Source organism: Sturnira hondurensis, unplaced genomic scaffold, assembly GCF_014824575.4.
Source record: "Sturnira hondurensis isolate 20B ecotype Veracruz unplaced genomic scaffold, ASM1482457v3 Scaffold0018097, whole genome shotgun sequence".
Taxonomy (NCBI): domain Eukaryota; kingdom Metazoa; phylum Chordata; class Mammalia; order Chiroptera; family Phyllostomidae; genus Sturnira; species Sturnira hondurensis.
In genome coordinates this window covers 2,398,960-2,418,526 of record NW_028090728.1, presented here as the reverse complement: position 1 = coordinate 2,418,526, position 19,567 = coordinate 2,398,960, and the positions used below count along the sequence as shown (strand labels likewise).

Below are 19,567 nucleotides of genomic sequence, written 5' to 3'. Positions count from 1 at the left end.
GCACGGGTGGGCATGAAAGAGGAGGGTGCATACCAAGTATGCCGCTCACAAGGGTAGGGGCTGCCTTTTCTCTGGGATTCCTTAGGCCCCAGGATGGCCCTTCCTCTGCCCCTGGCCTGAAGATCCTGCCTGTCCCAGGGGCCTGTGGGCACTGGGCTGCTTGTCTTGTGGGCTCCTTGGAAGGTCCACCCTTTCCCCGGTTCAAGCCAGACCTTCAGGATCCAGAATAGACCTCACAGGACACCAGTCAATCTGGTCAATGGTTCATCAGTTCAGCGAAGTATCATATTCAGTGCTCATCACCTGCAGCAGATGGGGGGGCCCAAGGTGGTGCCACCTCAGTGCCTCCTTGGACACCCCCAGGTGCCACCCCCTGCTTCCTGACTGAGGTGGCTTTCTCCTTTCTGTTCTCAGGCCTTCAACGGGATGGGTTTAGAACTATCCCTCCAGCTACAAACCAGGAAGCAGGGAGCGGAAAGCCTCTTCTTCCCTTTTTTCCTGACAGCTCCTGTCTCTGTTTCTTCCCCGCCTCCCCGCCCTCTGCCCTTTTCCCCCTTCCTTCTCCTCCTCTCTGTCCTCTCCCTCTTCTCTCTCTTTCTCTTCCAGGCTCTCCCTTCTCTGCCCCCTCCCCGTCCCCCCGCCCACACACACACACACTCCCTGTGTTTCAGGAAGAACTTATAGCCACAGTCTCCTGGCTGGCCGCGCAGCATCCCCTCTGTGAGGGCTGCAGCAGTCTGGTTTGCACTCCCCAACTCCCTGTGGAGCTGTGTGGACAGGGACCTCTCTCTGAGGCAGCCATGGTGACTGCAGGTGGCCTATAAGCACTACTGCCCTTGAGTGGACCTCCCTCAGGTGGGTCTGGTTCCTGAGTTAAGTGGGCCTGACTGGCTGCCAGGGCCCTTGAGGTTGCAGAGGGGACCTGGGAAACGTGAGGTGCCAGCAGCACCCCGTTGCCATGCCCTCTTGCTGTCATGCTCCAAGATGTTTCCTCTGAAAGAATTCTTGGTGTGGGTCCCAGGCGGGGGGTATCCACGCTTGGTCTGGGGCACGGCCCCTACTTTAGACGTCTCGTAGAAAGATTCTTCATGTGGGGGCTCATACCAGGTCTCCTTCCTCTCTGTACCTCCCTTACTTTAGGAAAGTAGGCATTTGGGAAGCGCACCAGTACCAAGTAGGCACCCACAGCTAAGGGTGCCCCCTTCGCTCTATTGCCCTCTGGGGAGGGCAGAGTCTATGCCTGGAAGGACTGCTGGGCCCTGGCAGACTGTGGTGGGGGCGGGGTCTGTTCATGCTTCTCTCTCCTGCCCCGATAGCCTATGGCCATGGGGCTGGCTGGGGCGGGGAGCAGAGGGCAATGGGCAATGAGACCACAGCTGCAGCTGCGACAAGGGAACTCCTGAGGCCTGGATGCAGGCTGCCCAAACCAGAACCAGCCTCTAACACATGTGCCTCCCGGCCTGCTTCCTTGGCCAGTGGCCCAAGGGAAGGCCAATTTCTAGTTGTCATAGGGAGTGTGAGACCGGCTTCTTCTCTTCCTCCCTTCCCTCCTCCTTCCCAGTTGCACAAGCCCTGCAGAGATAAGTTCTTGACCAAGTGTCTGGGAGAAGTGGTAGGCCGGGAGCTGGGCTGGACAAGAAGGAGCACTGTGAGGAGGTCAGCGCCCTCCCCTGACCACCACTCCTCCCTCCAGCTGAACCCACAGAGGTCAGACCCCCCAGTCTGCCCTGCTTTGCCCTTTCTCTCCCCCAAGTTCAAAGGTCACCATTTTTCTGCCACGGGGGCCACTTTCTGTTCCCCCCCCATGATGCTTCCCACCCCACCCCCCTCTGCCTCCCTCTTTCCTTATCCTTGCCTAATGTTCTTGAAAAGTAATCATAATCATAATAATTAACAACAGAGTCCACGGCAGCTTGCAAAGACATGGAGCCCCACCTCCTCTGGGCAGAGCTGGCTGTCTCCCAGGCCTGCCTTTGGTGTCCTGCCTTTGTTCTGGCACCCATGCCCTACCTGGGGTCGGAGCTTGGTGTTGGGGTGAGCATTTTTGGCTGCATTCTCCACCAGGCACTGGGCTTTTTGTATTTTAATTGAACTGTCTTTTCTTAGAGATAGATGCTTTCACCACATCCAGCTGCTTGTGTGCATTGGGAAACCCGCCTGCAGTACAGCTCGACGAAATTAAAAGACGCAGCAGCTGGACTGATTAAAGCTGGGGGAGGGGGTGGGACACTGGTCATAGCACTTTCCTTTTTAAATAATGTTTCTGGTTGATGCATTTTGGAGAATGTGAAAAAAATAAAAGCTGTAGAAATGTTAATGATATCCACAGGACACGCAGCAGGAAATGAGAGCGATCTGGGACTAATAAAAGCTGAAATATAATTTGTGCAGATATACAAGGCACAGCCTTCAGAGCAGGCCTGGGTTTGCAAATTCTGGGCTCATAAACACAACATGGGAGGTGGGGAGGGCAGAGATCTGGTGGTGCCTCTGCCTGGCTCAGAGGTGGCTTCCACCTGCTGGCCCATATGTGGGCCGAGTGGGGAGGCCCCCGAGTGTGCCTGCCTGGGGCAGAAGGGCTACCTGGCTGGTCAGCCCTGTGGCAGTCTGGCGGGCACCCTTCCCTGCCAGGGGCAGGTCAGGAGGCTCGGGGCTGTCCACCTGTCAGGGGGCCTCCAGACCAGAACTGAAAGCTGCCCCGCCTCCCTGGGGCTGGCTGTGTGGCAGCAGGCCCCTCCCTCGGTGTTTGATCCTGGTGTCCAGAGACAGGATTGAAGTGGGTCGGAAGGGCAGACACGGTTCTCAGTGTTGGGTATGCCTGAAATGAGTCTGGGGAGAGGCAGGGGGACGTGGGCTTTGCCACCTGTGGACAGGAGCTTGCCCTGTGGGAGACTGGTCCCCTCTGGGCAGAGCAGTGCCTCCACCCCTGCGTCAGGGCAGGCTGCCTGGCAAGGGCTAGTGCAGGGAGGCTTCTGGGGGCATCTGGCTGCCTAGGGCCTGCCCTGCTCAGCCAGCTGGAGTCTCTCCTCTGTTCCCTTTCCTGATCAGTCCTCAACACTGAATGAGAAAGCAGCTAGATAGGACTCCAGTGACAAGGAGGGGTGAGCTGCGCCTTTTGGGGGCAGTCCCTCTCCTCCCGGGCTCCACACCACTCTCTGCTCTTTTCCCCTTTCCACATCTTCGTGTCTCTCTTCCCTGTGCCTCTTTAGTTCATTCTGGTCTCTCTTATAACCCTGGAATCTTGTGGCCCAAGGCCAACTGCCCCTTCCTCTTTCCATGTTGGAAATGCAAACTGGGAAGTCTCCTGTGCTCTCCTGGGGGCCTGGGGTGGGCCAGCCTGGCTGAGTCATGGTCTTCCTGTTCCCCCTTCCCCTACTCTAACCCCAATCGTGACTGTGGGTACATCCTGAGCCCCCCTGGCACTGCCCATTCAGGAGTGCCCTTGCTCCTCCCTCTGAGGAGGGTCTTCTGGGGTGACCAGGCCCCCAGCCAGTTGAGGGAACCTATAGTCTGCATGCAGAAGACCGGCCAGTTTTGTGAAACTGGTTGTTTTGCCCTGAAGGGCCCTCACCCCCAGGACCAATTCCTGACCTTGAGTCCTGCTTTGGGTCTCACTGGGGCCCCAGCCCTAAAATCTTAAACAGATGGGCTCTGGGCCTGGTATGACCTGGCCCTGACCCTATGAAGGTCATCCCGGGCCTGCTAGGAGGGCTGGGCTACTTCACACAGGGAGGAGCTGTAGTTCTGTCCTTCATTAGCATGTACTTCCTCGACCTGGGCTACGCAACCTGTTTACACACCTATGGTATCAAACATAGGAGGCCGGTGCTGCTGTCCTGCATTCCTGGGAGTCAGAGAAGGGGCTGTTTAACGCCTACAGTGGCTCAGAGGCCCCCACCTGACGTCTGCTAGCAGGCGCAGGCAGGCTCCAGGTGGCAAGACAGTGACAGAAGAGGTGTGTGCACACCGGAGCTCGAGGCAGGCCTTGGGAGCAGCTTCTCCAGGCTGGGGGCAGAACCAGGTCCCTGGCTTGGCTGGATCGTGCTTGAACACTGCCAAGCTGGGACCAGATTACAGGATCCAGCAGCCTCAGGGAGCAGGGTGTCGGGAATTGCTCTGCTAAATGGCTGGGAGGGGTGGCATGAGGCAGAGTGGGGAGCTGGCTGGGGAGGGAAGGGTGGCATCTCCCAGGCGACCTGGAGAGGTGGGCAGCCTGGTGCACCTCTCCCTCCCACCCCTGCAACAGAGGCTGTCAGTAGGTGCGCAGCTTGGAGGGAGGCTCAGGCAAAAGGGGTGCTGGTAAGAGCTGTGGGGGGAGGGCAGGGTTGGGTGAGAGGTGGCAGGCAGTTGGTTTGCTGAGGTGAAAGGAAACGGCCCATCTGAGCTGCTCTCCCCCTGACCCCTTCCCTGCCTGTCTTCCCCCACCCCACCCCACCTCCCTTTTCTTTTCACAGATAACCAGCCCAAGTCATGCAGTCTTTTCGAGAAAGGTGTGGTTTCCATGGCAAACAACAGAACTACCAGCAGACCTCACAGGAGACATCTCGCCTGGAGAATTACAGGCAGCCAAGCCAGGCCGGGCTGAGTTGTGACCGGCAGCGGCTGCTTGCAAAGGACTATTATAGCCCACAGCCGTACCCGGGCTACGAGGGTAGTGCAGGCATAGCTGCCAGCACCGCCCGAGGCAGCAAAGCCTTGCCCTCACAGCAGGTCCTGCCTGGGAGGCCAGCGTTCTCCAGTTACGGCGTCCAAGACAGCAGCCCTTACCCAGGCCGCTATGCAGGAGAGGAAAGCCTGCAGGCCTGGGGGACCCCCCAGCCACCACCCCCCCAGCCACAGACCCTGCCAGGGGGGGTGGGCAAATATGACGAGAACTTGATGAAGAAGACATCAGTGCCCCCAGGCAGGCAGTACCCAGAGCAGGGTGCCCAGCTGCCCTTTCGGACTCACCCCCTGCACACCCAGCCCCAGCCACCAGCGCCCCCACAGCCCCTGTCCTACCCCAAGCTCCAGAGGCAGAAGCTACAGAATGACCTCACGTCACCCCTGCCCTTTCCCCAGGGCAGCCCCTTTCCCCAGCAGTCACAGTCCTTCCCCACCTCCTCCACCTACTCCTCCACTGGCCAGGGTGGCGGGCAGGGGGCCCACTCCTACAAGAGTTGTACAGCGCCGTCTGCACAGCCCCATGACAGGCCACTGGCTGCCAGTGCCAGCCTGGCCCCCGGGCAAGGAGTCCAGAACCTTCATGCCTACCAGTCTGGCCGCCTCAGCTACAGCCAGCAGAAGCAGCATCAGCAGCAGCAGCAAACCCTTCAGAGCCGACACCACGCCCAGGAAACCCTCCACTACCAAAATCTGGCCAAGTACCAACACTACGGGCCACAAGGCTCAGGCTACTGCCAGCCAGATGCGGCCGTCAGGACTCCAGAGCAGTACTACCAGACCTTCAGCCCCAGCTCCAGCCACTCGCCCGTGCGCTCCCTGGGCCGCTCCCCTTCCTACAGTTCCACCCCGTCACCGCTGATGCCGAACCTGGAGAACTTTCCCTACAGCCAGCAGCCACTCAGCACAGGAGCCTTCCCTGCAGGCATCTCGGACCACAGCCACTTCATGCCCCTGCTTAACCCCTCCCCGACAGACGCTGCCAGCTCTGTGGACACACAGGCCAGCAACTGCAAGCCACTGCAGAAGGACAAGCTCCCTGAGAGCCTGCTGTCAGACCTCAGCCTGCAGAGCCTCACCGCGCTGACCTCACAGGTAGAGAACATCTCCAACACGGTCCAGCAGCTGCTGCTTTCCAAGGCTGCCATGCCCCAGAAGAAGGGTGTGAAGACCCTGGTGTCCAGGACACCAGAGCAGCACAAAAGCCAGCATTGTAGCCCGGAGGGAAGCGGCTACTCAGCCGAGCAGGCAGGTACGCCACTGTCAGAGCCGCCAAACAGCACACCACAATCCAGCCATGCCGAGCCACCCGAGGCTGACTACCTGAGCGGCTCTGAGGACCCTCTGGAGCGCGGCTTCCTCTACTGCACCCAGGCCCGAGGCAGCCCCGCCAGGGCCAACAGCAGCTCAAAAGCCAAGCCCGAGTCCGTGTCCACCTGTTCCGTGACCTCGCCCGACGATATGTCCACCAAGTCTGACGACTCCTTCCAGAGCCTTCACAGCAGCTTGCCGCTCGACAACTTCTCCAAGTTTGTGTCCAGCGAGCAGGACTGCCCGCGGCTGCTGCTCAGTGCCCTGGCACAGGAGGACCTGGCCTCCGAGATCCTGGGCCTACAGGAGGCCATTGGCGAGAAGGCCGACAAGGCTTGGGCTGAGGTCTCTGGCCTCTCCAAGGATGCCACCAAGCCGCCCTTCACACTGGAGAACCACAGCACCTGCCTGGACTCCATGGCCAAGAACACGTGGCCACGGCCAGGGGAGCCTGAGGCCCTGCCTGAGCCCTTACAGCTGGACAAGGGTAGCAATGCCAAGGACTTCAGCCCAGGGCTGTTTGAAGACCCCTCTGTGGGCTTCGTCACCCCAGAACCCAAGAAGACCACTGGTCCCCTCTCCTTTGGTGAGCGGCCCACCCTTGGGGCTGCTACCTCAGACCCCACCGCAGCCGCCTTTGACTGCTTCCCAGACACAGCCACTGCCAGCTCGGCAGACAGCGCCACCCCCTTTGCCTGGCCAGAGGAGAACCTGGGTGATGCTTGTCCCCGGTGGGGGCTGCACCCCAGCGAGCTCACCAAGGGTCTAGAGCAGGGTTCAAAGGCCTCGGACAGCATCAGCAAGGAGGATGCCCACGAGGCTTCATCCTGCCTGGGTTTCCGGGAGGAGGAGCCCCCTGGGGGGCAGGCCGCCCTGCCCCGGGACTCCCAGCAGGAGGAGGCAGGTGGGGTGAAGGAAGAGGCAGGCGGGCTGCTGCAGTGCCCTGAGGTGGGCAAGGCCGAGGTGTGGCTGGAGGACGGCAGGCACTGCTGCCCGGCTGCGGACTTCGGGGACCTGCCGCTGCTGCCGCCCACAGGCAGGAAGGAGGACCTGGAGGCGGAGGAGGAGTACTCCTCCCTGTGCGAGCTTCTGGGCAGCCCCAGCCAGAGGCCCGGCCTGCGGGACCCACTGTCCCCAAAGGCCCCACTCATGTGTACCAAGGAGGAGGTAGAGGAGGCTCTGGACCCCAAAACTGGCTGGGGCTCCCCATGCCACCTCTCTGGAGAGTCTGTCATCTTGCTGGGCCCCACTGTGGGCGCCGAGTCAAAGGTCCAGAGCTGGTTCGAGTCCTCCTTGTCCCACATGAAGCCCGGGGAAGAAGGGCCCAGTGGGGCACTAGCTCCAGGGGATCCTGCCACTCTGGCCCCAGAGACCTCCTTGGCCCAGAAGCTCAACAATCCTGCCGTTCCCGAGGCACCCATTGCTAAGAAAGAGCCCGTGCCAAGGGGCAAAAGCTTGCGGAGCAGGCGGGTGCATCGGGGGCTTCCTGAGGCTGAGGACTCCCCGTGCAGGGCGCCGGTTCTGCCCAAAGACCTCCTGTTGCCTGAATCCTGCACAGGGCCCCCCCAGGGACAGATGGAAGGGGCCGGGGCCCCAGGCCGGGGGGCCTCGGAAGGGCTCCCCAGGATGTGTACCCGTTCCTTCACAGCCCTGAGTGAACCCCGCACACCTGGCCCTCCTGGACTGACTACCACCCCTGCCCCACCGGACAAGCTGGGCGGCAGGCAGCGAGCCGCCTTCAAGTCTGGCAAGCGCGCAGGGAAGCCCTCCCCCAAGGCGGCGTCCAGCCCCAGCAACCCAGCTGCCCTGCCGGTGGCCTCTGACAGCAGCCCCATGGGCTCCAAGACCAAGGACACAGACTCTCCCAGCCCCCCTGGCAGAGACCAGCGCTCCATGATCCTTCGGTCCCGTACCAGAACCCAGGAGGTCTTCCACTGCAAGCGGCGGCGACCCTCGGAAAGCCGGGTCCCCAATTGCCGGGCTGCCAAGAAGCTCCTTGCCAACGACCACCTGCCTGCCACGTTCAAGGTCTCTGGCAACTCCCAGAAGGAGGGCAGGGCTGGTCACTGGGTGAGGGTCCCCAAGCCTAGCGCAGGTGGCAAGCTCTCTGATCGGCCCCTCCACGCACTCAAGAGGAAATCAGCCTTCATGGCACCGGTCCCCACCAAGAAGCGGAACCTGGTCTTACGGAGCGGCAGTGGCAGTGGCAGCCGGGGGGATGCGAAGGAGGAGCGAGCTGAGGGCTCCCCAGCCCTCTTCAAGAGGGTGTCTTCTCCTAAGAAATCCAAGCCTGCCAAAGGCAATAGCGAGGCCACCTTGAGGCCTCTGCCACCCGAGACGCCTGACACCTGTCTCAAGATGGCTTCGAGGGCGGCCTTTCAGGGAACCATGAAGACCAAGGTTCTGCCGCCCCGAAAAGGCCGGGGCCTGAAGCTGGAGGCCATTGTGCAGAAGATCACCTCACCCAGCCTGAAAAAGTTTGTGTGCAAAACGCCTGGGACCACTCCTGGGCACTCTCTGAGCCCACCCTTCTCTGAGAAGGACCGAGCGCCCAAGAGCACCAGGGGAAGCCTCATGGGGGCAGAAGGTCCCTCAGTCGTGGGCACCAGCCAGAAGCTCCCGGCAGCTTCGGGGACTGACCCATTTTGCAGAAATACAGTCAACAGATCCTTGAAAGGCAAAGTCATAAACAGTAAGAAATTGTCCTTGACTGACTATTTCAAAACTGAGGACTTGGTGTCCCCAGAGGCCCTGTCGCCTGGGGGAACTGTCCTGGTGCCGAAGAAGAGAAGCCGGAAAGGCAGGGCTGCAGCCCTGGGACTCCCCAAAGGCTCCCTGGAGAAGCAGCCCCATCTAGGCCCTGCTCTGCTTTTGACTCCCCGAGACAGGACCAACAGCATGCAGGGGGCCAGTGAGGACAGCTCTGGTGGGGGAAGCAAGAAGCCAAAGATGGAGGGGCTGGGCTTGGCCCCCCAGCCCCCCGACAGCCGGTCCTGCCAGCCCCAGATGAGGGCACAGAAGCAGCCAGGCCACGCCAACTACAGCAGCTATTCCAAGCGGAAGCGTCTCTCTCGGGGCCGAGCCAAGAATACCACCTCATCACCCTGCAAGGGGCGTGCCAAGCGGCGTCGGCAGCAGCAGGTGCTGCCCCTGGATCCTGCAGAGCCTGAAATCCGCCTCAAGTACATTTCCTCATGCAAGCGGCTGCGGGCAGACAGCCGCACCCCAGCCTTCTCACCCTTCGTGCGGGTCGAGAAGCGAGACGCGTTCACCACTGTATGCACTGTTGTCAACTCCCCTGGGGAGGAGCCCAAGCCCCACAGAAAACCTTCCTCCTCTGCCTCTTCTTCCTCATCCTCTTCCTCCCTGGACACTGCTGGGGCCTCCCTGGTCACACTCCCTGGGGCCTCTTCTGTCCTGCAGCCTCGGCCCTCTCTGCCCCTCTCCTCCACCATGCACCTGGGGCCCGTGGTGTCCAAGGCCCTGAGTACCTCTTGCCTTGTTTGCTGCCTCTGCCAAAACCCAGCCAACTTCAAGGATCTCGGGGACCTCTGCGGGCCCTATTACCCTGAACACTGCCTCCCCAAAAAGAAGCCAAAACTCAAGGAGAAGGTGCGGCCTGAAGGCACATGTGAGGAGGCCTTACTGCCCCTCGAGAGGACACTCAAGGGCCTTGAGTGCACAGCCACTGCCGCCAGCTCTGCCACTACCACCGGAAAGGCCCCCCGGCCTGACAGCTCAGCTGACCTGGCCAAGCAGGGCTCACTACGCACCAGTGCCCGGGGCCTGTCCCGGCGGCTGCAGAGTTGCTACTGCTGTGATGGTCGAGGGGACATCAGTGAGGAGGTGGTCCCAGCTGCTGACAAGACCCGAAAGCATGAGTGCAACAAGGAGGCAGCAGCAGAGCCTGGTGGGGACACCCAGGAGCACTGGGTGCACGAGGCCTGCGCCGTGTGGACGGGCGGGGTCTACTTGGTGGCCGGGAAGCTCTTTGGGCTGCAGGAGGCCATGAAGGTGGCCTTGGACATGGTAAGAGGCCGGCCCAGGGGGGCAGGGAGCTCAGGTTTCAGAGGCCAGGCAGGCAGACAGGCAGCCAGGGAGCCCCCACTGCTGCCCCAGGACTTCTGTTTGAGCCAAACAGGCCCATAATGAGGAATTAGTCTCTGAGGGGTTTGGGCCAGTGGCAGTACAGCCCAGGCCGAGGCAAGACTCACCCAGCCCCATCTAGCACTTCCCACCCCAGCCCCTTGATGCCTTCGCATCAAGGGAAGGTTGCATGCTCCACTGGCCCCTTCCCACTCCAGAGCCCCCCTGGCTCCCCACCTCAGATAACCAGCCAAGAGGCTGGGGTCCCACAGGCGGAGGGACTTCCCAGACGGAATGTCAGGGTGGCCCACCACAAGGAGGCTACCCCAGCTCGAGTGCCTGTGAGATGGAGCTGGGGACGGAGGGGACAGGCGCCTCAGACAGCAGGAGGTCAGACTGTGTCTCCTCTGCTGGGTGGTCCCTGGGCCGCACAGCTCCCCTCATGCAGGGTGGCCCCAGTACCGCTTGTCAACAGTCCCGAAACGCTGCTTGAGAGCCTTCAGGTGCAGAGGTCTGCGAGCAGGAATGTGGTCTAGGTCTGGAGCCGAGTGCCGCCCTCCTTCGCCGCCCAGCTCCAGTCAGGGACGTGGCCTCTCTGCACCCCCGTTTCCTCACATTAGTTCCCAGCTCGGAGGGGCCCTGAGGGCGAGTTGAAGGCCGGGCCAGGCCCGTCTGAGTGCTGTTGGCATTGCTGAGCTAGAACTGGTGACTGCAGCAGGAGCCACATCACCACCCCTGGCATCCCTCCCCCTGGGGTTACCACGGGGCCCTCATGCCTCTCACATACCCCTCCGAGGGGTGCAGGGGGCACTCAGACAGAGTCCTGGAAGCAATCAGCAGGAGGCACGTGGGACAGGGCAGTGGGGCTCAGAGTTCCCTCCGAGGCTTGTGCCTCTGCCCCCCATCGACCCCCCATACTCAGCCATGGTCCAGTAGGGTGACATACTCTGGCACTGGGCAGCACTGCCCAGCCCCAGCCCCAGCCCCAGGGATCCTTATCCTCCCCTACCTGGCCCCACGGCCCACATACCAGCTCCTTTGCCCACCCCGGCCCCACCCCCCTGACTAGCACTCATGTTCACTCTGGGCTGGGCTGCAGGTCCACGTGGTGGTCTGCCCTCCCCAAGGGCAGCCGAGGCCCCAGCTGCCACCCCCTGCAGGCCTACTGACGCTCACCTTACTTCTGCTCTCCAGAGGAACAGAGCTGGGGCCCCCAGGGACCCCCTTCTTCTGCATCCCATCCTGGGAACCCCACACACAATCTGTCCCTGAGCCCTGTCTTGCCCACCCCCCCTAGGACCTCAGTTTCCCAGTCTGCCAGAGTCTAGACCTTGCCCGGAGCTCCCATGGGCTTGTCTCCCTCCGGTGAGGCCAGGCCCCGGACACTGAGGAGGTGGGCGTTGGCTGCAGGGGCCTGTGTCAGGAGGCCCCATTTGGGCCCCTCTGCCAGCCTGGGGCCCTTCGGCAGGTCCGCGGGCCCCAGCCCCTCAGTGCAGGTGCTGAGGTCAGAAGGCCCTGGAGCTTCTGTCTGTCTGTACGTCTGTTTCTCCACATCTAAAATGTCCCGCAAGGCTTGTTGGGAGGCCTCAGTGCAGGTCTCAAATACCTGAGGGTTGCTTGTGGGCTGAAGGCACACGGGCCTCATCTAGGGTCTCACCCCCACTTCCTCACCCCTGTTTGGGATAGGAATTGGGGGAAGCACTGGGCCCCAGAGTCCCAGAGTGTTTCAGCTCTGGTCAGAAGGAAACTGCCTGTTCAGAGGCACCGTGTGAAAACCTAGTGTTCCTGAATGTACCCCAGCCTCCTACCCTGACCTCTCCTACTCTCAGTTTGGTTCAGAGGGAACATTCCGGGTGCTCCTCAGGCTAGGCCCGTGAAGAGTGGGAGGAGACTTCATCCCTGTCTGTCTCCCAGCTGCTAGGGTGGGGTCTCTCAGTCCTGGGGCCTGAAATGGAGCCCACCCCACCCCGGGCAGCATGGGGCGGTGCGTACCAGCCCATGCTCCAGCCTACTGTTGGCGAGTCACTCGGCTTCTGTGTGCTCTCATTGGTGACCAGCTAAAAGAACAGCAATGCCATCACCAGAAGGTTGTCGTGAGGCAGCTCCCAAGCACACCTGGCACACCCTGAGCTCTAGGTATTAGTTCCAGGGGCTCAGCATCTGGGCCTGGGCCTGCCGCCCTCCCTACTTCCTCCTGGATGGCACTCCCCCACCCTACAGGCTATGGTCTGCAGGACCTGGGGCCCAACCCGTCCCTTCCCAGAGCCCAGGTTTTGTTTCCCACTCTCAGTGGCCTTCCTAGCCTTTCCCTGTCCTTGCCACATCTCCCTCCAGGTGGCTTGGGCAGACGTGGGTTAGGTCCCAAGCTCAGCAGACACATTTTTAAAGCCCAGAGGGAGCTGGCCACCGTGGTGGCCATATTGACCCCCTCATGCTCTGCACCAAGCACAAGGTTCACATTAACCCCGCCTCTGGGGCTTGGCTATGTCATCTCCTCCCAGGTCCTGGGAGGGGTGAATGGCTGGTCTGAGGGCGGCCCATCTCCTCCAAGTTAGGTGCTTGTTCTGCTGCCAGGGAAGGCAGGAAACAATGCTTCGCGCCTTCACTCTCACCTGAAGTGGGGGTCTCAGTTCCACTGTAAAGTGGGTTCACAAAGTTACCTGCTGCAAGTGCTGCCTGGTGCTGTCCGTGGGCGAGAACACACCCTCCACATTCTGCACCCAGAAGGCCTGCCAGTGCCAGCCGGTAGCCATGGCCATCAGGGTGACTGGCACCAGCAGTGCTTGTCATCCACTGGGCACACGACCGCTAGTTTAATATTCACAGCCACCCTGAGGGGATGCTGTCTCCCTGTGCAGCTGAGGTGCAGAGAGTTTGAGCCGCTTGCTGAGGTCCGCAGGATCACGTGACGGAGCTGGGGCTCAGGCCTGGGTCTGTGGGAGGCCACGCCACAGGTTCATCCACAAAGGGTCCTTCCCCCCTTGCCCAAAGGGCCCCCCACCATGGCTACAGCTCAGGGGTTGCCACAGGATCAACTCTGTGGGCATATGCACCCCATTCTGAGCCTCCTGGCCAATTTTCAGGAACCATCGTGTGGGAAGGAAGCAGGGGCCATGTGGTGCCTCTGGAAAGCCCACCTGCCCAGCCCCTCAGTGGCAGGCTCACCTGTCTTTCCTCTTTCCTTGCCAGACTTGTTCCAGATGCCAGGAAGCTGGGGCCACCATTGGGTGCTCCCACAAAGGCTGCGTTCACACTTACCATTACCCGTGTGCCAGCGACGCAGGTAAGAGCCAGCCTTGGGGGACAAGGGACCCTGGGCACAGCCGCTGGGACCCAGCCCCACAGGAATCCTCAGCTTCCCTCCTTTCCTGCCCCAGCAACCCTTCCCTGACCAGAGCTTGTGCTGGGCAGCACTAGGGACAAGGAGATGATCTGTCCCCAGCCACCGGCCTGAGGAGCGCCCATAGGCATAAACTGCAAGACAGAGGCAGTCTGAGAAGGCTTGATAGCTGTCAAAGGCTTCAACCAAGGCTCAGAGACACATCTTGTTTCATTTAAGGGAAGCTACTTTTATGATGGAGTTTTAGTCACTGATGGGGGCAGTATTTAAGGGGCTTAAAGGCCGTTTTGGTCTGGATTAAAACCCTGGTGGCATTCCTGACATGGACTGGGGAGGTTCACCGAGGTCTCTGTGCTCAGTTACCCCATCTGTCAAATGGAGGTTACAATAATCTCTTCTTTCCCAAGCTATTGGGAGTAGCAAGTGAGATCACCAACACTGCGCAGCAAGGGCAGCCTCAGTCCTGTTTTGGGGGCAGCTGTATGACCTCTGTCCCCACCTCCCTGTGCCCCTTCCTCGTGGAGCACCCTCCTACCTCCTGGGGACCAGCTGCCCACCCTTCCCACCTGAACGCGGAGCTGCTCTGGGCAGAGGCAGCTCCGACCCCACTGGGCTGTGCAATAAGTGGTGACCTCTCTTGGGCAAGGGCTCAGGTGCTCGCAGCCTGAGGGAGGGAGGGAGCTCGTTGGGGCAGGGACGCGGGGCAGGGGTGTCTGTGGCTCCAGCCTTCCCCCTCTGAGCAGTGCGAGTCAGACTTCAGTGTGGACTCTGCCACTTAACCAGACACGTGGCCTCACTGGCAGTAATGGCTGCACAAGCCACATCCCTTTGACATGACCCATGTCATGCCCACTCCATGCCAGGCCTGTGTCAGGTCTCTGCACCTCTCCCCTGCGTCATTAGGGACACGATGCCTTGCCCGTGGTCACTGAGCGTGGCACCAGCAGAACGAGGGTGTGACTCCCTGTCTGCCTCGCTCCACATCCTGTGTTCTCTCTTCCACCCAGTGCTGTCCAGCCCCTTGAGAGGCTCACATTTTGAGTGGGACAGACAGGAAAACCATTTTCCTTGCTCAAAATTATGGAGACCAGACAGGAAGAGAGAGTGTGTGCTGTGGAAAAGATTTGTTCTGTCTGAGCTGGGAAGAAATCCAGGAGGACTTTCAAGAGGAGGCAGTATTTGGGCCGTACTTAGGAAAGTCAGGGGAGGCAGGCAGCAGCTGGTTAGTGGTGGGATGCCTATACTAGGCTTGGAGCCACAGAAACTTCTTTCAAATGACGTCTTCCAAGGAGTTCAGTGAGGCATCTCTGCAGAGCATGGGGACTGCGGTGTGAAGGGAGCCCACAGGCTGGGAAGATGAGACACTGGTGTGACCAGAGCTGTGTTTGAGCGAGAACTGGTGGATGCTACAAGCACCTGGGCAAGAGAGGAAGGTGGCCAGTCTGGAGAGAACCCGCATCCCAGGGCTTCGTGGGTTGGGCAGAGAACGCACAGCCGTTCTCTGGTGGGAGGGATGATGGAGTGGTGACCTCGAGCCCACCCCACCCCGTGCCAGCAGGTCTGAGGTGGGGCACCAATAGTGTGTTCACTACTGTTGCCAAGCTGCTGGCCCCCAGGCCCTACTTCATGGCTAAACCACCCTCCTTCAGTATTTCTTAGAAGGCCACGAGTCCGCAGGCACATCATCCGTGGAGCTCCCCCAGATGGCCGCAGTCAGCTGTGGGTCAGCGGAGGCAGGACCATCTCATGCCCCAGCTGGACCAGCTCCTACCTGCTCCCTGTGGTCTCTCGTCTTCCAGCAGGCCTCTGTGTGGGACTGCACAGTCCCTCTCACTGTGTCCTGCTGGCCAGAACAAGGCCCACGTCCAGCTCCAATCCATGCAGTGGCAAATGCACACCTGCTGGATGGCAGGAGCGGCAGAGACACACTGCAAAGGATGGGGGCACAGGCAGAGGCTCGAGTCTGCTCTATCAGTCTGTCTGTCCACCACACACGGCAGCCTCCCTGCAGGCAGGTTGCACTGGAGGCAGCAGCGGCAGACACACAAGGGGAGCTGTCCTGCTGGGCTCAGGGCAGAGACTAATGGCCCTCAGCTCAAGGGGTCGTCAAAGACCCAGAGGGGACAGTGGGGGGGATTGGGCACCACCATTTAGTAGCTGGCAGAGGAGGAGGGGTGGAGCCCTGGGCACTGGAGAAACAGCAGCCAGAGAAGGTGGGAGAACAAGGGAGCCTGGCAGGCAGTGGGAAGGGGAGGGAAGACAGGGTTTCTGGCAGCAGGGAGGGCTGGCCGGTGCAGCCCTGGTCAGGCAGGAGGGGCTGGGAGTGGGAGGGAACTGAGAGAGCGGGCTGGGTAGTGCGAGTCCCAGGCCTTGATCAGCACCGTCTACCTACGCCACCCCCAGGTCTGCCAGGTGGGCTCTCCTGGGCATCTGGGTCAGCTCTCAGACCACGGGCTCTGGGTTGCCTGCCCGCTCCCTTCCCTCCTGTCCTGTCCCACTGCCCCTGCCCCTGTTCAGTCTCATTAAAGAGTGCCACGTTGAAGCTAAGCAGTAATGTCCCAAAGGGCTGGCAGGGACAGGCACACACTACAGTTTCCTTTCCTCACCCAGGGCCCAGGGCCACCTTGTTAGCTGGGTCCCAGGTCCCCTTAGCACAGACACCAACAGAAGAGCCAGGAACTGATGACTTGGCTCTTCCCAGGGTCTCCCCTCCCCCCGCCCTGTGTGGATCCAGGAGGATCACTGAGCAAGCTGGTTTTGGAAGGGGTAACCTCCTACCCTTTAATTCTGTGGACTCAAGCTCATGACTGTCGTCAGGCCTGTAGCAGGGTGGTCTGTGGGTGTGTGTGCTGAGGGGGATGTCCTCTATGTGCTGTGAGCGAGCCTGGGGCTACAGCCCAGTGCTCTTTGGGAAGTGTGAATTCAGTCCCAGACCATGTCTGGCTTGCCTGAGCTCAGGGAAGGGGAAAAACAGATGACCCACTTCAGTTGCTGGCCCTGAAGTGCAGAAACTCATGGGCAGTTTCAGGACTGAGGCCCCCAGCTTCTGGCAGTGGTGGGTGGGGAAAAAGGAGATCCCCTCAGAGAGGCCTAGAGCCCTCCAGCCTGGCTCTCAAGGCTGCAGATTTGCCCCTGCTGCCTCCCAGCCCTGCCCACTGGCCACCACAGCTGGCCTCAGCACGGGCAAGAGGGCTTTCTTTGGCAAGCTTGGGCCTCTGGCTATTTGTGGCTTTAGGGTTTGTTTTGAACCATGTCAGATGAGGCATGGGAGGGAGGGGAGTGGACTCAGGACTAGGCTCCCCAGGGGAGGGTGGGTGGGGGTTCCAGGGGGGAAAGCAAGGGTTTCTCTAAGTGCAGCAGACAGGGAAGTGGGGACTCACTGAGACATCAGTGCATCCCTGGCCTGAGTGGGCATCAAGGACAGGCCATGCTCAGCCAACCTCCCTGTTCCCGCAGGGTGGGCAGTACCCTGGGCCCTCAGATACCTGGGGGCATTTGCGTGGACCTGATACCTTCCGCCCCTTCCCTAGCCCTGCCCCACACTCAGGGTGCATCCCCTCCTGGCCTCACAGGTGCGATGGTTTACAGACATCCTCATCAGTGCCAACCATGGACACAGTAGGCGGCAGAGTGCCCATGTGACAGATGTGGAGACCAAGGCTCAGAGAAGTAGCTGGTGCTTGAATCTAAACCGGTGACTGCACTACCCAGTCCCTGAACGTTTGTTCAGTGAGCCCCACTGCGGGGCAAAGCCTCCTCCAGGGCTGGCCTTGCGCCCAGGGCGAAGTCAGAGCTGGTGCGCAGAGCTGGCCTTCCAGGAAGGCAGAGACCCTAAGAAAGACATCCGCAGGGAGCTTTCTCCTGGGCAGCTCCCAGTGCAGCCAGGCCCAAGACAGCAGGGGACGCCCGGGACGTGGGGTCCACCACAGCCGGGGGTCTGGGAAGGCTCCCCGAATAACGGGGAGCTTGGGGTGAGCAGGCAAGTGAGAGTGCCACAGGCCAGGCCAGCTGGGCTGCGGTGCAGGGGCAGGCAGAGGGATGGGAGCACCTATGCGGGTCTGACTAGCACTCGGCACAGAGCCGTCGCGGTGCAGAGAGGTTGGGGGGTCGTGGGGTGGGGGCCCTCCCGGCTCCGACTAGACATCCAAAGTGCCCTAACCGCACCCACTTCTCTTCGGTCACAGGTTGCATATTCACCGAAGATAACTTTTCTTTGAAATGCCCCCAGCATAAGGTAGGTGACCACAGGACTCTACTGGGAAGGGTCTAGGCTGAACAGGGACCTGCCCACCGCGGGCCACTGGTCTTCCCAGCGGGCCCTCAGCAGGCTGGCGAACAGGCGGGTGGCAGGCTGGTTGGCACTCGCAGACACCAGAGACCACTTTAGAAACCTGGCGGGCCCTGCAGGAGGGGCCATCCCAGGCAGCAGAAATGGGAGGACAAGCCGGGGACAAGGGTCTGGGTGCAGAGAGGCGAGGCCTGGCGCGGGGCCAGCAGCCTCCCCCCCTCCCACCCCCTGCCCCTCCCAGTGGTGAGCTCCGGTGCCCCGGGTGGGTGGGCTGCAGGGATTGACCACTGGCGGGTATCAGCCGTGCATAATGAGGCGCTCGGGTGTGTACTCTTCTCCTGCAGAGGCTTCCATTGTAACACACCCCGGCCGTGTGGAAGCTGCCGGAGCCGCTAGCCCTCCCTCGGAAGGAGAGGGGTCGTCTGTACAGGCCTTTGAGCTGCTCCATGAGCCGGTCCAGGATCCAGACCCGGATCTTGGACTGGCTGCCCAGGGCTGAACCGCTTGGTCCCGGGTTGGGAAGAATACACGTTCTGGAGCCACCTGCTCCTGGAACTGGACAACACGGCATTTATGGGCCAGGCTTGGAAAGGGGAAGCACACAGAGCAGCCAGACTCCTTGGGGTACCCAGGTTCCGTAGAGCGGGGCAATGCCTTTAGGCTGGGGTCAGCTGCTCCACCGGAAGTTCTAAATCAGTGTGGCACACATTACAGGTGGGTGCTGCCACCAACGCAGTCTGGTTGTGACATGCAGCTGGGCACCCTGGAGGTGGGGGTCCAAAGGGCCCCTGGAAGTGGCAGAGGGTGGTTCCTAGAAGGAAGCAGGGGGATGGGGGGAGCTGGAGCCGAAGCCTTTCTGGACAGTGCTAGGCCAACAGGGGTGTGAACTGGAGGCTTTGGAACAAATGCACAGCGCTGGAACAAACCGTTCAGAGCTTTCATGCAGTTTGGGCAGAGCCAGGGGAGTCTGGGGATAGGCTCAGGGGGATGCAGGCTCCCCGGGTACTACAGGCTGGACTGGGGGCACCCCTTTTGCTTCTGTTCTTCCCGTTTCCAATCCTCTGCCCCACCCCTGGAGCCAGCCAGAGAGCGCCAGAGTCTGGACCAGAGCACAGCCCCAGCAGCCTGTCTCTGCAGGACCTCTGATTCCAGGGACTGCAGCCCCCACTGGGCTCAGGAGCAGAGGCAGCACCAGATTTGTGTACAAACCTGTGTACCCCTCTATATATATGTTGCATAGAATGTATATATGTTGGGAACATGCTCGCTTCTGCCGTGTCGCCGCCGTGCGTTGTGCACTCTTCAGCACCAGGCCCTCGCTGGGAAGGGGGCCACAGCCAGGACACCCCTTCCCACACAGCCACCACCAGCCCAGGCCAGTCCCTCTGCCACCCTGTCTTTGCCCTCAGTCCTGTCCATGCTTCGATAGGCCTGAGGCAGCCCCAGACCGGGGCATCCTAGCAACTTTCTGTACATATGACTGTACAATGGTAAACGTGTGTATTATATCTGGCTTCGTTATATAGTGTATATATATGTATACATATACATATATATAATATATATGAAGACTGTAAATGTTAAGACTAGTGTTCTTATTAGTATATTGCTTCACACTGAAGATTGTGTGTATTGAGCTGTTTCTAAAAGATGTTTATTTTCCTTAAGAGTAAAAAACAGTCATTGCATTCAGAAAAAAAGTCAATAAAGATATGATTGTTTTTGGAAGTCTGCAGCCCGTGGACTCTGACCAGATTCTGCTGGGAAAGGGGGCCAGGCTTTAGGTATGGGATGGAAATGGAGGGGAAAGCCCAGAAGGCACAAATGGAGAGTCAGGGACTCTAGCAGTTTGCAGGGACAAGAAACCAGCCCCTGCTGCA

General features: G+C 60.5%; 1 protein-coding gene across 5 annotated transcripts in view; it reads left to right on the top strand.

The window, feature by feature from the left end:
* RAI1 (retinoic acid induced 1) overlaps positions 1 to 19,347 on the top strand; it is a 106,405-nt gene extending 87,058 nt beyond the window's left edge. For 4 of the 5 annotated variants that reach the window (XM_037068735.1, XM_037068736.1, XM_037068739.1 and 1 more), the window contains 4 exons: positions 4,455 to 10,002; positions 13,249 to 13,342; positions 17,584 to 17,633; positions 18,032 to 19,347. In XM_037068735.1, the coding sequence (XP_036924630.1) occupies positions 4,471 to 10,002; positions 13,249 to 13,342; positions 17,584 to 17,633; positions 18,032 to 18,046 (5,691 nt within the window). In that variant the 5' untranslated portion in view covers positions 4,455 to 4,470 and the 3' untranslated portion in view covers positions 18,047 to 19,347. Of the gene's footprint in view, positions 1 to 4,454; positions 10,003 to 13,248; positions 13,343 to 16,971; positions 17,094 to 17,583; positions 17,634 to 18,031 lie in introns of all 5 variants that reach the window. The other variant, XR_005069793.1, reaches the window with a different exon arrangement.
* The last annotated feature ends 220 nt before the right edge of the window (positions 19,348 to 19,567 follow it).